General features: G+C 52.0%; 7 protein-coding genes across 7 annotated transcripts; 1 reads left to right on the top strand and 6 right to left on the bottom strand.

The window, feature by feature from the left end:
• Positions 1-272: 272 nt before the first annotated feature.
• On the bottom strand, positions 273-635 carry COX15 (Cytochrome c oxidase assembly protein cox15; the record flags this gene model as incomplete). The annotated part of the gene is made up of 3 exons (XM_023597567.2): positions 273-298; positions 370-402; positions 458-635. The coding sequence occupies 3 exons, from the start codon at positions 633-635 to the stop codon at positions 273-275; spliced, it is 237 nt and encodes a 78-aa protein (XP_023452843.1).
• A 1,281-nt stretch (positions 636-1,916) lies between these two features.
• Positions 1,917-2,924, top strand: RHO25_006766 (uncharacterized protein; the record flags this gene model as incomplete). Its single annotated transcript, XM_023597566.1, has 2 exons — positions 1,917-2,669; positions 2,724-2,924. 2 exons carry the CDS (start codon positions 1,917-1,919, stop codon positions 2,922-2,924), a joined length of 954 nt encoding a protein of 317 aa, XP_023451781.1.
• Positions 2,925-3,915: 991 nt separating this feature from the next.
• On the bottom strand, positions 3,916-4,218 carry RHO25_006765 (uncharacterized protein; the record flags this gene model as incomplete). The annotated part of the gene is made up of 1 exon (XM_065602840.1): positions 3,916-4,218. The coding sequence occupies one exon, from the start codon at positions 4,216-4,218 to the stop codon at positions 3,916-3,918; it is 303 nt and encodes a 100-aa protein (XP_065458912.1).
• A 604-nt stretch (positions 4,219-4,822) lies between these two features.
• RHO25_006764 (uncharacterized protein) lies at positions 4,823-5,761 on the bottom strand (the record flags this gene model as incomplete). Its single annotated transcript, XM_023597564.2, has 1 exon — positions 4,823-5,761. The coding sequence occupies one exon, from the start codon at positions 5,759-5,761 to the stop codon at positions 4,823-4,825; it is 939 nt and encodes a 312-aa protein (XP_023452844.2).
• Positions 5,762-6,074: 313 nt separating this feature from the next.
• RHO25_006763 (uncharacterized protein) lies at positions 6,075-8,441 on the bottom strand (the record flags this gene model as incomplete). The annotated part of the gene is made up of 1 exon (XM_023597563.2): positions 6,075-8,441. The coding sequence occupies one exon, from the start codon at positions 8,439-8,441 to the stop codon at positions 6,075-6,077; it is 2,367 nt and encodes a 788-aa protein (XP_023452294.1).
• Positions 8,442-10,145: 1,704 nt separating this feature from the next.
• RHO25_006762 (uncharacterized protein) lies at positions 10,146-10,904 on the bottom strand (the record flags this gene model as incomplete). Its single annotated transcript, XM_023597562.1, has 1 exon — positions 10,146-10,904. The coding sequence occupies one exon, from the start codon at positions 10,902-10,904 to the stop codon at positions 10,146-10,148; it is 759 nt and encodes a 252-aa protein (XP_023452295.1).
• An 81-nt stretch (positions 10,905-10,985) lies between these two features.
• Positions 10,986-12,380, bottom strand: RHO25_006761 (uncharacterized protein; the record flags this gene model as incomplete). The annotated part of the gene is made up of 1 exon (XM_023597561.2): positions 10,986-12,380. The coding sequence occupies one exon, from the start codon at positions 12,378-12,380 to the stop codon at positions 10,986-10,988; it is 1,395 nt and encodes a 464-aa protein (XP_023452585.1).
• Positions 12,381-12,751: the final 371 nt, after the last annotated feature.

Here is a 12,751-nt window from a genome sequence, read left to right as displayed (position 1 = left end):
TAGTGGTTGGACATTTGATAAAAAGTTCACATGCACGAATTGAAGTTCTGAAGTCACGGAGCCAAGGCCGCAGCCAATCACGACGCGCAAAAGTGTCAGATAGATGGGAGCAAAGAGGAAGCGCACTGCTGCTTGGTCGTCATCCATTGACATATGAAATGGCTCTAGAAGTATCTGTACAATGCCATTGTTTCTAACTGCCTGCTTTCCAGCCACTCCTCGATGCGCTTGAATACACAGAAGCTCACTTCTTCCTTCCCAGTTTCGCTCGTCTATTGGTTCTTGTACGTTTGCCAGACTGTACTCCTCGTCAGCGCCTGCCTATCCAGTACTGCCTGCAGCAAGTTGCGCAGCATGTTCTGTACTTACCAGCAATGCCGAATGGCAGTCCAAATCCAGTAGCTGTCCTCCCTGTCAGTGTCTCCCTTCACTTTGCTTCTACTCTTCCATGACCCACCCATAAATGCCCAGTACCGGAAGGCAAAGAATCTGGTCAGAGGGTTGAATGGGATGTTGCTTCGTGGACCCTCTGGGTAGTGGTATGGCGAGCCGAACTGTGGGCGGGTGGTTGTAAAGTTGCGGCGGAGAGCGGCAGTTGGTGCGCGGCGCGCGATGACACGGGATTGGGCGAGCATCTTCGAGGTATGTTAGCAGAGTCTCAGGCTTCCGGACGGTGGATCGTACGGTGGTGGTGTGGCTCGTCGCGGTGGTGAGAGTGGAGAATGAGAGATCGTGGTGATGTTGCTATGTTCGACCTGCGCTGGTGACGGTGATCTTTCGGAAGGAGTGAACGGGATCTCCCGCGCAGAGCCGCATATCTGCATCTCGACCTCGAAACCACTCGACGAGCATCGCACAAGCGACTGAAATTTCCATTGTGAGCATCAAGCGCTCGCCGACATGCAAATGTCTGTTGGGCCTGTGCTTCACTTACGAGCTCGCTAGGATCGCGCGATCCCATTTCTCTCAGAAGTGTCGAGCATGACTGATCACAACTGCTACCGCCAGAAGCATGATTGCCGTCGCGAAGAACGTAGATACTGATTCAATCTCAAGCTGTACTCCTGAACCGCACTTCGCTCGCCCTCTCAAGCAATCTCCGTCTCCATGCGATCGATCAAACGCTTGGCTTTCTCACTGCCAGCTCCAGGAGGCCTTGTTGTCCGAAAAGTTCAACGCAGGACAAGTATCAAGCAGCGCGTGAAACATAGTGAATACAATCTGTGTAGACGGCACGGCATGGGAGGCACTGTAGAGAACGCATCTCCAGTCGGGCTAGTACTGCAGAAGAGTTGGACAGCGTGGAGACAAGCTCGGTCACAGGCATCAAGTGACGGATCATACCAGGTTCAGGCCCAGGCCGTCTGCGATTCTTGGAGTCAGTGTAGGGAATGTACATCAGTGCCGAGCGACTGTGGCCATGCCTCGGAACAGGAGTGGCGGCAAGTCGAAAGATTTCAAGATCAGTGGCGTTGGTAACATTAACAACTCCCCTGGGACATAAGGAGCCACAATGCGCAAAGGTCATCGGCATACCAATAATCAATACAGCAACATGACAAGTAGTCACCGCCGACGCACTAGGCTTTCACCTGCTACGATATAGTCGCCTTTGCAATAGGGAATCCTCCTCACTTTCCCAGCCTCGTGCTCTGCTACAATGTTCACGAGGCGCAACTTCAGTTTCATTTGCCCTTCGCTTGCATGTGCTTTTGTGACTCTGCACATGCCGAGCTTTCCTCACTACTGCAGCTTCACTTCACTTAGCTGCCTAACGACCCACTTACCAGCACACTTTTACTCGCCTTACGCTTTCTTCTTTGCTCTCTCCATCAATCGCGAAAATTTACAAACACCAACACCACACGCGTATACCGGAAATACATCACGACAACAGGCGCCATCTTTCAGCAAATATGGCCATCAACGATGCGGTTCCAGGCGTCGAAATAGCCATCACGGTTGATGGGAAGTCGCTCCAAGAATACACGGAAGCTGGCTTTGAAGAAGAACCGAAGACCGTCACTCGTTACGTGGAAGCCAAGTCAAACCAGAACTTTGCGATCAGCATCAAGACTACCAAAGGCACTCACATGAAAGGCGATTGTCTGTGCTTTGAGGTATACGTCGACGGACAGCGGGTTATTCAACCCATCGTGACCTCAAAGTCTGTTCGATACCGCAGCCTTACACGGGTTGTCGAAGGCCATATGCCCTCGGCGACTACAGTCCGATCATTTCGTTTCGATTCGTTGGAGAAAGCATCGGATGGCAAGATCCTCAAGCGAGAAGCCGCTCTCGTCAAGAGCCTTGGCACGATAGAGGTCAAATGCAGCCATAGGACTAGGTCGCACAAGATGTCCCGACCCTCAGATTTCGTTTCCGATACTGGGATTTTGTCCGAGAAAGCACTACAAGGTCGTGCGCTTTCCCACAGCGTGGCGTTCGAGGCACCAAGAACGACGAAAGTATGGACATGCTATGAGACAGAGCTGGTCAATAAAGATGAGCCATGCGCGGGGAAGATTGCCTTCAAGTATCGATCAAACGAGAGTCTGAAGACAGAAATGATCATACCACGCACACCTTCACCGCCCCCGCTTTACGAGAAAGAGAAGCTCAGCCAAGAGGAAGTTCGCGAGTTGCAGAGACAGATGAGGGAGTTGACGGTACGAAACAATTGCACAGATACATGTTCACGGGAGGTACTGACTATTGCGAAGAGTGTACCAGCAAACCTGAAGCGTGAGCGTTTGGAACCATTGAAATCCAGATCCAACAAGCGCCCGCGCAACGAGCTGAGCGCCGACGATACTCTGTACGACCTGCAAGGCGCTATACCTCAACAGATCTCGACCGCTCACCTGCCACCACGAAAGAAGCCAGAGGTTGTGGAGCTCAGTAGCGATGATGATTCTGACTGAAGTTCGTGCGTCTCTACAACTCGAGCCTCGTCGACCACAGCAGAGTGTATACACCATCGGTTATCGTTCGACCTTCCGGAAGCAAGCCGAAGCGTACAGCTACATCGGTAGCATCAATCAAGCAAGACCATTTCTTACCCGTACTCATGAACATGATACACTGCAAGATCACTCACGCTTCTTCAAAGGAAGTTCCAGAAAGGGGGTCGAGAACAGTGTATTTTCGTTGCATTTCGGGTCGCAACTCCTGCAATGCCAGGTGTAGGCTCGACAGATCCAGAAAATGCATTCATCAGACACGAGCGGTTCATCTCATTGGTGAAGAAATCTCGCAAAATCTAGCTTGAGTCTGAGATGTTGATCAATCAAAAGTTTTTGTTTCTTAGATTTCTTCATCCGCCCCATGCTCTGCACACTACAAAGGAATTTTGTTCTTCCCCTTCTTTCCGACGAGGTGTCCAATACCCCAATCAACATTGCCACCGCGTCATCTCATCTCCTCCTCGTCACAGGACCGTGCCTCCCGAGTCCCGGTACAGTCATGAAGTAGATGATGAATCGCACAGCCTTGCCAATCACATTCCGCACATACGACGTGTCGTACGCCGAAAGGATCCGTGAATACCTCGTAACATTCTCGTGAAGGCAATGTGCTCGACTCGTGACAGCAGTCGGCGTGAGATCTTGGAACTGGATCAGGAGTTCGTGGATGTTGAGACATGGTGAATTTTGTTGCGGTTGGAGGATGCATTCAGTGATGGAGAATATCAACAAGCTGGAGGGAAGGAGAGGCTTTTTGTACCACGGTTGCTGAAATTGGTGACAGCAAACCGTATCGGATCGAGAGGCGAGATCTTCAGATATTGGTGTCGCGAGAGATGAGATCGATCTATGCTGCTCTCACCTGATCCCACTCCCACAGCACGACCTCTAAAATAACGGAGCAGAGAAATCCTCCCCACAAGCTGTCACCTGAATCTCGGCAGCCAAATCATCTCCCCATAACCTCCGCCCCACTAGTCTGCAACTCATCCTCCTCCATCTCATCCCACCACGCATCCTCAAACGGCACATCATCCTCATCATCCACAACCGCCACATTCTCCGCATCCGCAAAATACCACACCAACACCAACGCACTCTGCCACTGCCCTCCAGCAATCCACTTATACTCATCATCCTCATACCCAAACGCCTCAGCAAACGCCCGATCCGCACAAATTCTCCTATGCGCCCCAAAACTATCCCCTTGTTTCTGCTCCAGCCCAAACCAATAATCTTCCGCAAGCTCCATGATTTGTTCCGCGTTGGTAGGTGGAGGAAATTTCTCGGACCAGAGAGCTGGGGCTATGAGGTTTCGTTGTTGGGCTTGGATGTATTGTTGTGAGAGGGGTCCTCGGAGAAAGTTGAACCAGTGTCCGCCGTTGGAGAGGAGGCAGTCGGAACATGTTAGGGCGTCGCAGCTCCAGCAGTGCATGGGGACGCCGGGGTTCTTTTCTAGACATCCTGTGCATACCCAGCTTGCCATGTGGCGGCAGCAGTTCGCGACTGTAGATCTTGTTCCTCTCGTCCGGGAGTTGGCATTCAAGTGGTAGCCTGGTTGTTTCAGCTGCAAATGGAAGAAGCTTGAAGAGCTACTTCTAGTAATCTGGATAAATGTGCATGGTAAGCAGATCGGGCTTCCGACGTGTATGCTGTTATACAACATGAAGTGGGAGCCTTCGAAGCTCTTATTGGCTCGTATGGCACAAAGAGCTCAGCTCGCGTGATTCCGGTGTAGGCAAGCTCCTACGTGGCAAGGGAATTGCCGGTTTGGGTTAGCGCGGCGAGAGAGCTCCAGGTGAGCAGATTGCAATTCATGTCGGCAACTTGAAGCCTGGTAGATAGCTGGATCTCTCTCATGCCATCTTTGCTCCTCTGTCATCGTCCCGGTATAGCTCCTGTTGCTGGACCCATTCTGCGACTGTAGGAGTGCACAACTGTTTGATCGTCTCCCAATCTTTGGCTTTGGCAGCCTTCCGAATCTTCGTACTGCTTACTCCGGCCTTCGGATTGGGGGCCACGAGCTCAACTTGCTTCGCCCATTCTGGCTTTCCGCCATCTTTTGCCATTTCTCCGTGCTCAAGCTTCTTCGCAAAGGCCTTCTGCTCCTCAACCGTACCGTAATCATCATCAGGGCGTAGTGTGACTCGTAGTCGATGCCCAGCATCAAAGTACGGATTCAGAGCCGCGAAAGGCGGGTCAAAGTCCTTGTAGTACTTCGCGCCAAAGAACCTCGTCAAGGTATCAAAGCCGACTAGATGAGTGTGATGCGGCTTATCCGGATACCATTCCTGGCCTTCTGTCTCAATCGCCTTCGACTTGTCTGTGTAGTACGGAAGCTTTGTGACGCCGATATCAATAGCTAATGTGTCGTATTTGTCGGGTTCTTGCTGAAAAGAGTCTTGTAGATCCCGCGCAAAGACTGTCATTAGAGCGAGGCGTTGTTCGAAGGAAGCAGGCGAAGGAGCCTTGTCTGCGTTCATGATTGCAAAGAGTAGTAGTAGACGATGAGGCTTGGCATGTTGGGCAGAAGAAGCTCGCTCCAATGCGGATTGCGCAAGTGTTCTGTGGGCGATCGATGGCGGGTTGAAGGAAGAATCTAGGATAAACAGCGTCTTTGGCGACTGGTCGGCAGTTGGCAAAGATGGACTCTGCGCTTCCTCATGTGATGGAGTTATGGTCTTGAGTACTCGGAACTTCGCCTCTGAGCTCTGGAAGGCCTTCAGGCCGCTTTCAAGCTCAGGTACGAGCTTGCTGAACGCGCGAAGTCTTGCAGCCATTGAGGCGTCGGTCATGGTCTTTATGCGTCTCCCAAATTTGTTGATGAGGCTTACTGGTCGGAGTGCCTTTACTGCTTCTCCAATCATGCTCTGACGATGAAGTCGATGTCGCAGAGAGGAGAAGAGGCTAGCAGTGATGGAAGGCTTCATCGACAAAGTGGGGGCATTATGCTTGGCGTGGGGCTCAGTGTTGCCCGCTTCAGATCATATCATTACTTTTCTCTTCCCTTTCTATCGTACACACCTCATAAGTGTCATGAAGCAGATCGCCCTCCCGATCCGCTGTATCTCTATCCTTTTTGATCTATTGTCTATTTCTCCAAACTTTTTAGAAGCTGAAAAGCCCGCTCCTTCTCTTTCCGAGAGGATAAATTACCAAAGCGCTCAAGAACAATCCAACAGTAATGCCAACCGCAATTTGAATCATCGAACCCGCAACGTTGAATACCAGCTCGTTGGAGCTAGCTCCAGTCACCGCGCCAATCTTCTCATATCCACTTGCGCCATTGATTGTAGAAGTCGAGTTGTTGATCTCATTCGCGACACGAAGCCCACTCAGTAACCCGCCAGTGCTTGCAAGACCTCCCGGAACTTGCGTGAAGATGGCTGGAACGAGGATAGCTGCCGCTACGCCGTGCCGGAAACGCGAGTACAAGTTTGCCAGAGCACCGACAGCGAACGCGCCTAAGGTACTCGCGATCTGCGGGCTCTTTGCGAAGCGCAAGCTGCTGTAGTAGTTGACGACGTAGCCAGCGCAAGCCACAATGACCATGATCGGCATCTGCTTCCACTTCGCCTGGTAGAGGATGCTAATACAGATCACGAAGAATGGAACGAACGCGAATCCATACTCTGACGGAAGTGGATTCCGGCATTCAAGATCGGAAGTAGCGTTCTTGTCGATGAGCCCGTACAAAGCTGATCCAATGGTGATGCCGAATCCGAGGAGCAAAGAATAGACCACTCCGTAGACGATCCGGATTGAACCAGGAACAATAGCTCTTGCTTGTAATTCCAGCGACGAAGACAGAAACATGTATCCCGGCAACAGCATGACAATGCCACCTTGTGCCAGAGCGGAAAAGCAAAAGAGACTGCCGCCTCGAATCGTGCCAAACGCACGAGCCAAAAAGCTGACGAGCACAGTCGCGCTCACTTCAAACACGTTGCTGTAAAGAGGTGACATAGGAGCCACAATGAGCTGGAGAGCTCCAACCAGACAACCGAAGAAGAAGCAAAGTGGAAGGTCGATCAATCGCGCGTTGAAGGAAAATGGAGCAGCCGTGACGCTCGTCATACCGAACACGAAAACCCGGAACCAGGGATGGAATTGTGGCTTCCTAGCCATGAGTTCGTCCAGTTGGCCGGTGCCTTCTTCCACGCTCGTCACATCGTGAATGACCTCCTTGTATACCCGATGGACGTCCTTGAGTTTACCCAGATCGATACCCTGCGCAAGGCGAACCAGCTTCACTTCCGTGGTGTGCGTTGTCGCATCATCGAAGGAGATAATCATGCAGCCGGGAATGTACAAGAACTGAGCCTCGATTTCCAGTGCTCGTGCAGTCATGGTCAAGTATTCCTCCAGTCGGTGAGTTGGGGCACCATACAACATCAGCGCCCTACACATCTTGAGAATGAATTCCTGTCGAGCAAGAATTCCAGAAATGTGCATCTTGACTTGCGTTTCTTCTTGCTTGAAGAATGCACTCAGTCGGTGAGCCATGCTCGAATCTCGCTTCTTCTTTAGCCGTGGTACTCTCCCATCGACCTTCGGACCTGCCGGCGTAGCCAAACTATTGGAGGCTCCAATGAGAGTTGCCAAAGTGTCCCGAGACTGCTCATTCTGTTCATACCACTTCCTTCGACCAGGCGTGCTCGTCCCAGAAGCGGATACAGAAGACTCGGATCCAGTTTTGCGGTGGCCAGGAGTTGGCGGTGTTTGCATCAGATCTCGCATGCCACCAAGTTCAGACTGCTTGTGAAGCTTCAGAAGCTGAGAAAGCACACCACCACGATACTTCTCCGGCTTGGGAACATTGTACGACCCATCCACATACCCATTGTAGATCTCTTCGTATTGCTTTTGTGGCTTCTCGTCCTTGTTCTCTGTCGCTTCCTCGGAATCCGGACCTCTCTCCAAGTCTGTGGCGTATCCATCGGGCGCAGGATAACCTACCAACGTATCGTGGCTGTAGGTACGTCTATGTCCATCTTCGTCATGAGCGTACGGCTTCATCGCAATGTCTCCGGAGTTTCCAAGTAGTTCAAAATCGCTCTCGCCATCTTCTGTGTATGCTGTAGACTCAATGGAATTCCGAGAAGAGTATGGCGGCGAGTCTCGTCTGACTCTTTCCGCCATTGCATTCCCTCGACTCTGAGCCTCAGCAGCAGCTCGATCTTGAGCATGCTTATCATTCTCATCATTGCTTCCCAGCGTTGGTACATTCTCTTTCGACCTGTCTCGCAGTATGGGATGTGGCCGTTTCGAATCCTTGATTTGATCTTGTGTAATAGCAGCAGAAGGGAAAGTAGGCTCATGTGCAGCAGGTGGCGACTGCGCTGCAGCGCGAGAATTGAATCGAACTCGCACTCTTCTCTCACCACCCTCCCCCATCGCATACTCGTATTGAATATCCGGGTCGTCGTCCAGTTCGCCCGGACTTGAAGGCTGTTGCGGCGTAGGGCGATCCATATTATCGGAGATGATGAAAGAATGAACGAGAGTAGCGTATCAAACTTACAATGAAAGACCCAAGTGGCAGGTAAGACTGAATCGCTGTCAATAGGCAATCGGAGACCAGCGATGTATACAGGCTTCAATCATCTCTATATAGTGAAACGGTTGTGGAACATTCGCGTTCCGTCCAGGGATTATGCTCAGGACTCATTGTCTACATGGGGTACATGAGCGTACGCATCAGCGGCATCACTCAAGAGTCAAGTTCTTGGTTCCTGGATTCCATTTCCAGACATGTTTAGTGTAAAGAAGGCGTGCCGAGCGCAAGCTTTTTCTGGTAGTTCGTGTTACATAACACCTGCGCAAGCCGAGAATCGTTATAGGTGCCACTTGTCGCCGTCTGCCGGAGCATGTCCGGAAGTAAGGATGAATCCCTGACGCAGTTTGTGTCAGCGACAGCTACAGGAGTCTGGCCGCGTCGATTTTGCGATGTGAAGCAGAAACGGATTTGGGCGAGAAGCTGGGCCCACGGATTGCCGTCGGACTTGTCTTGGGAAAATTCTGAAAAGCGAGAACGCGTGTTGTTTTCCGACCATCGGCTCGGCTCCCGGCATGCCGCGTTTTTCTCCACATCATGACATCTGGGGCAGGCAAGATGACAGAAGCAGCACCCACCGCCCGTATTCGTCACACTCTCTCCACTCCACCTCCTCGTCACAGCAGCGTGTCCATCAGCGATCGCGTCACTTGAGACGTCGTGGTCTTCTTCTGGCCTTGCGGAGCGCTGCATTCATGACTAAGTTGTACTGCGCAGACGAGAAACGCCTAGAAGATCGCCAGACGGCATGTGAAAATAGACCACATTGCACTCGCTCCAACGCATTACGCAGGCGCCCAAGCACAAATGTTGATCTCAATTGTCTCAGAACAAGCGGTCAATAAGAAGCGGTGACACCCAATCGGGCCAACACAAACAGCACACGTTGACAAAAGTAACTCATTCCGACAGAGTTCTGCACACAACGGCTCCTTCAGAATCGCGCTATACAAGACTGCACTTGAGCAATTCCGTGTGGATTACTCACAATCTTCCGGAATGAAAATTGGCATAGAGTTCCAGAAGAAGCATCGTCGTCCCTGACGATTGCGCAACAGCTGCGGCTTCACTCTCTCAAAGTCTATCCCACTGTGTATCTGGCATGTTGCTAGAACCTCGCCGGTTGACTCAACCTACTTACGGATTTGAGGGAAGATGAAGCGGGCAAGTGTGCGACGATCCATTGCCAGATCATAATGATGCATCTGAATGCCACCACGACTCAGTCCACGACATCAACGGAGCGTTTGGAGTGGCAAGTGTTACCGATAGTACTGCGCACGCTGCGCGACAAGTCACGGCATACTGGATGCCGGTGTCAGAGAGTCGTTGCTTGCTGATGAGCTTGCAACACGGACAGCACTTTCTGAAGAGGCAACCTCATTCCTCTTGTGTCATTCCAGACCGCAGTAAAGAGCAGCAACAGCCATATACGCTAGGTAGAAGCCCAACTCGATCAATTGCTTCCTTTCCATTTTCCATTCTGGTTCAAAGGCCTATCAATATCTACACCTCCACCCAAACTTTTCGTTCCATTTTGTTTCCCGTCCCACTACCATTTCCAGATCACATCCACAAGTAATGCTCACCCACAACGCAGTCACCCGTGAAGAACTTCCGCCTTAACCCCCAAACCCACCCATCTCCTCATCCAACTCCCCAACCGTCTTTTCCCAACTCCTCTCCGCCCCCGATGGGCCCGTCTCACCCTCCGTAGCATCAACATCCAACGGCGCTACCTGTCCCGTCGCCGGCAAACCCTCCATCCCCGGATCGACAAACCTCCTATGCTCATCAAACAAGGGCTCATCCAGAACCGGAACACCTCCGACGTCTGCCATATCCATATTGACGTTCAAATTTGCACTCAAAGAGTCCAGAATTTCTTGCTCTGACATCAGAGGCGGCAGAGGCTGCAGAGACGAAGGAGGAGGAGCAGCAGACAACCCAGGAACCTCCTGCCAAAGTCCCGCCCCAGGAGCAGGTTCTTTTCCTCTGGGCATGACATCCGCCGGATTGACTGTCGTAGGAGCGCCAGCAGAAGCCGGCTGAAAGAACGAAGGATGAAGCGTGAGATTCTCAAGTCGTTTCATAGTCAAAGAAGCTGAAGACTGGGAAGTAGCAAGAAGCTCGTCCAAAATATCGTGTGCAGCTGCGAGATTGGCAGCATGAGTATCGGCAGTAGCAGCATCATCAGCAGTTTTTGCAGTATTAGAAGTTGTAGTTTCCACCAAACTGTCCTGTCTATTATGTGAAGTGGAAGAAACAGGTGTAGCAGTAGTAGGAATAGCTCCAACTGATGGCGCTTGTGCTGCAGCAGGAGCGGGAGCCGAGAACCCCAAACCAGGAGGATACAGGATCGTCTTCGGAACCTGCATCATCGGCGGAGCAACACCTCCTAGCAATGTCGTCGAAGAATCTGTCGCCGCCGTCCCAGGAGATATAAGAGAATCTTCACCCGCCTAAGAGTGCAACGTCTCCAAAGGATTTCTCTTCTCCACCACCGGCGTCCTGCCATGTCTCCCTCTCACATCTCCATCCATATCCTCGTCATCCACCGGACTCCTCTCAGGCGAATCATTCGGCGACTGCGCTCTGCTGTCCGAAAGATTTCTCCTCTTCGATCCCTCCATCCATGATTTGACACCACCGATCAAACCAAAAGCCACACCAGCCGCGAAGTCCAGATTCTTGCCGCGCGAAGGTGTCAAACTCCTGCCGCTGCTGCCCGCGGCAGTTTCAACTCTCAATCTATCAGAAGCAGAGACAGCAGGGAGTGGAGAATCGATGCCATTTACCGTACCACCGCGACCATTCTTAAGGCTCGGGGTGGCCGAAGGAGCAGGACTGCTGGGCCTGCTAGGCTGCCACAATTTTCCCAGCTCAGAGCTCAGTTCTCTGCCCGTCGTGCTCCAGTTCTGTCGAATGGTATCCCTCAACTCCGAAACATGTCGTTTGACATCCATCTCATTCTTCTTCAACCAAGAAATGTTCAACTCTTGTCTCGTCGTCCCTCTCTTCAGTTGTCGACTGATGTATTTCTCATAATCTCGTACAATTTTGGTGATGATGCCCGTGGTGCTGACACCTTCCGTTCGCTGTGTGACAAGGAACATGCCCTTCTCTTTGATCGGTGCGTAAATGTCATCTCCCTCGGATGCACCATATGGCAGGTCGTCGTGCGCGACATAATCGATGTTGTGCTTCTCTAAGAATGGGACGTCGATGATCCAAGGACAATCCTCAATCACCTCGTCCACCCATCTGCAATGTCTCACGCTCTCGGCTCTTTCTTTGGCGCTCATGACAGTAAGACCCTTCCTCTTGAATGTCTCCTCGTCACCTGTGACGCCGACGATCAATCGGGTGTTTGGGAATGCGGTCTTCGCCTGTTGCAGAACACGCATGTGCCCGAGATGGAATAGATCGAAGACACCATCGGCGTAGACGCGTACTGGGCGGTCGGTGGGCGGTTTGTTCGTCTTGTAGCCTCCAGCGGGATCGACAAGGCCAGCTTGCGGAGGAGCTTCCATGCGCATCGTGCCAGCTTCTCCCGACTCGCCGGAGCCATCAGCAGTAGCATTGATGGGCATCGAGACGGTGCCTCCAGTCTGAACAGCCATGGTAGCAGGCTGCTTCTCATTGCCATTGATGCTCCGTTTCGAGTTGGCGCGAGTGCGCTTCGCCGGCGGATTCATACTGCTCTTGCTCTTAGCAGGACTCGCGCTCACCGCTGCCGTAGCAGGTGCGTTGTCTTGCAGCTCGACGTCGGGAGATTGCTGCTGCTGCGAGCTCTCGACCTCTGCGCCGTTCTTCTCCGCAGCCAACGAAGCCGCTCTTTTGCGCTTGGGTGCCATTGTATGTTTCGTGTCGAAGGGAATATCGCGTCGAAAGTGCAACGGAGGAAGTCCGATAACAAGTTTCCCCAAGCAGGAAATGGGCCGAGTTATAGAAAGTAGGCGCTCCTCGGAAGCAGGTCCCTGATTGGCGTTTGTCTGGTCTTACCTGCCGCGGCTGTCAAGACACACAGCAGCAGAAAGAGCAAGACATGAGAAGCGCAGGCTGAGTGAAGTATTAAGAAGAGACAGAATTGATAGACAACAGAATCCAGGAGAAGACAGTGGACAACACGTTGTGTCAGTCTGCCTCGCTAGCGGATTGCAATCGAATGACGATCACGCTTTGCCAGCGCGCGTTCGCAAAAGCTCTCCCTAGTCGCTGTCTTTAG

Source organism: Cercospora beticola, chromosome 4 (genome assembly GCF_033473495.1).
Source record: "Cercospora beticola chromosome 4, complete sequence".
NCBI classification, from domain to species: Eukaryota; Fungi; Ascomycota; class Dothideomycetes; order Mycosphaerellales; family Mycosphaerellaceae; genus Cercospora; species Cercospora beticola.
This window is presented reverse-complemented; position numbering and strand designations above follow the sequence as displayed.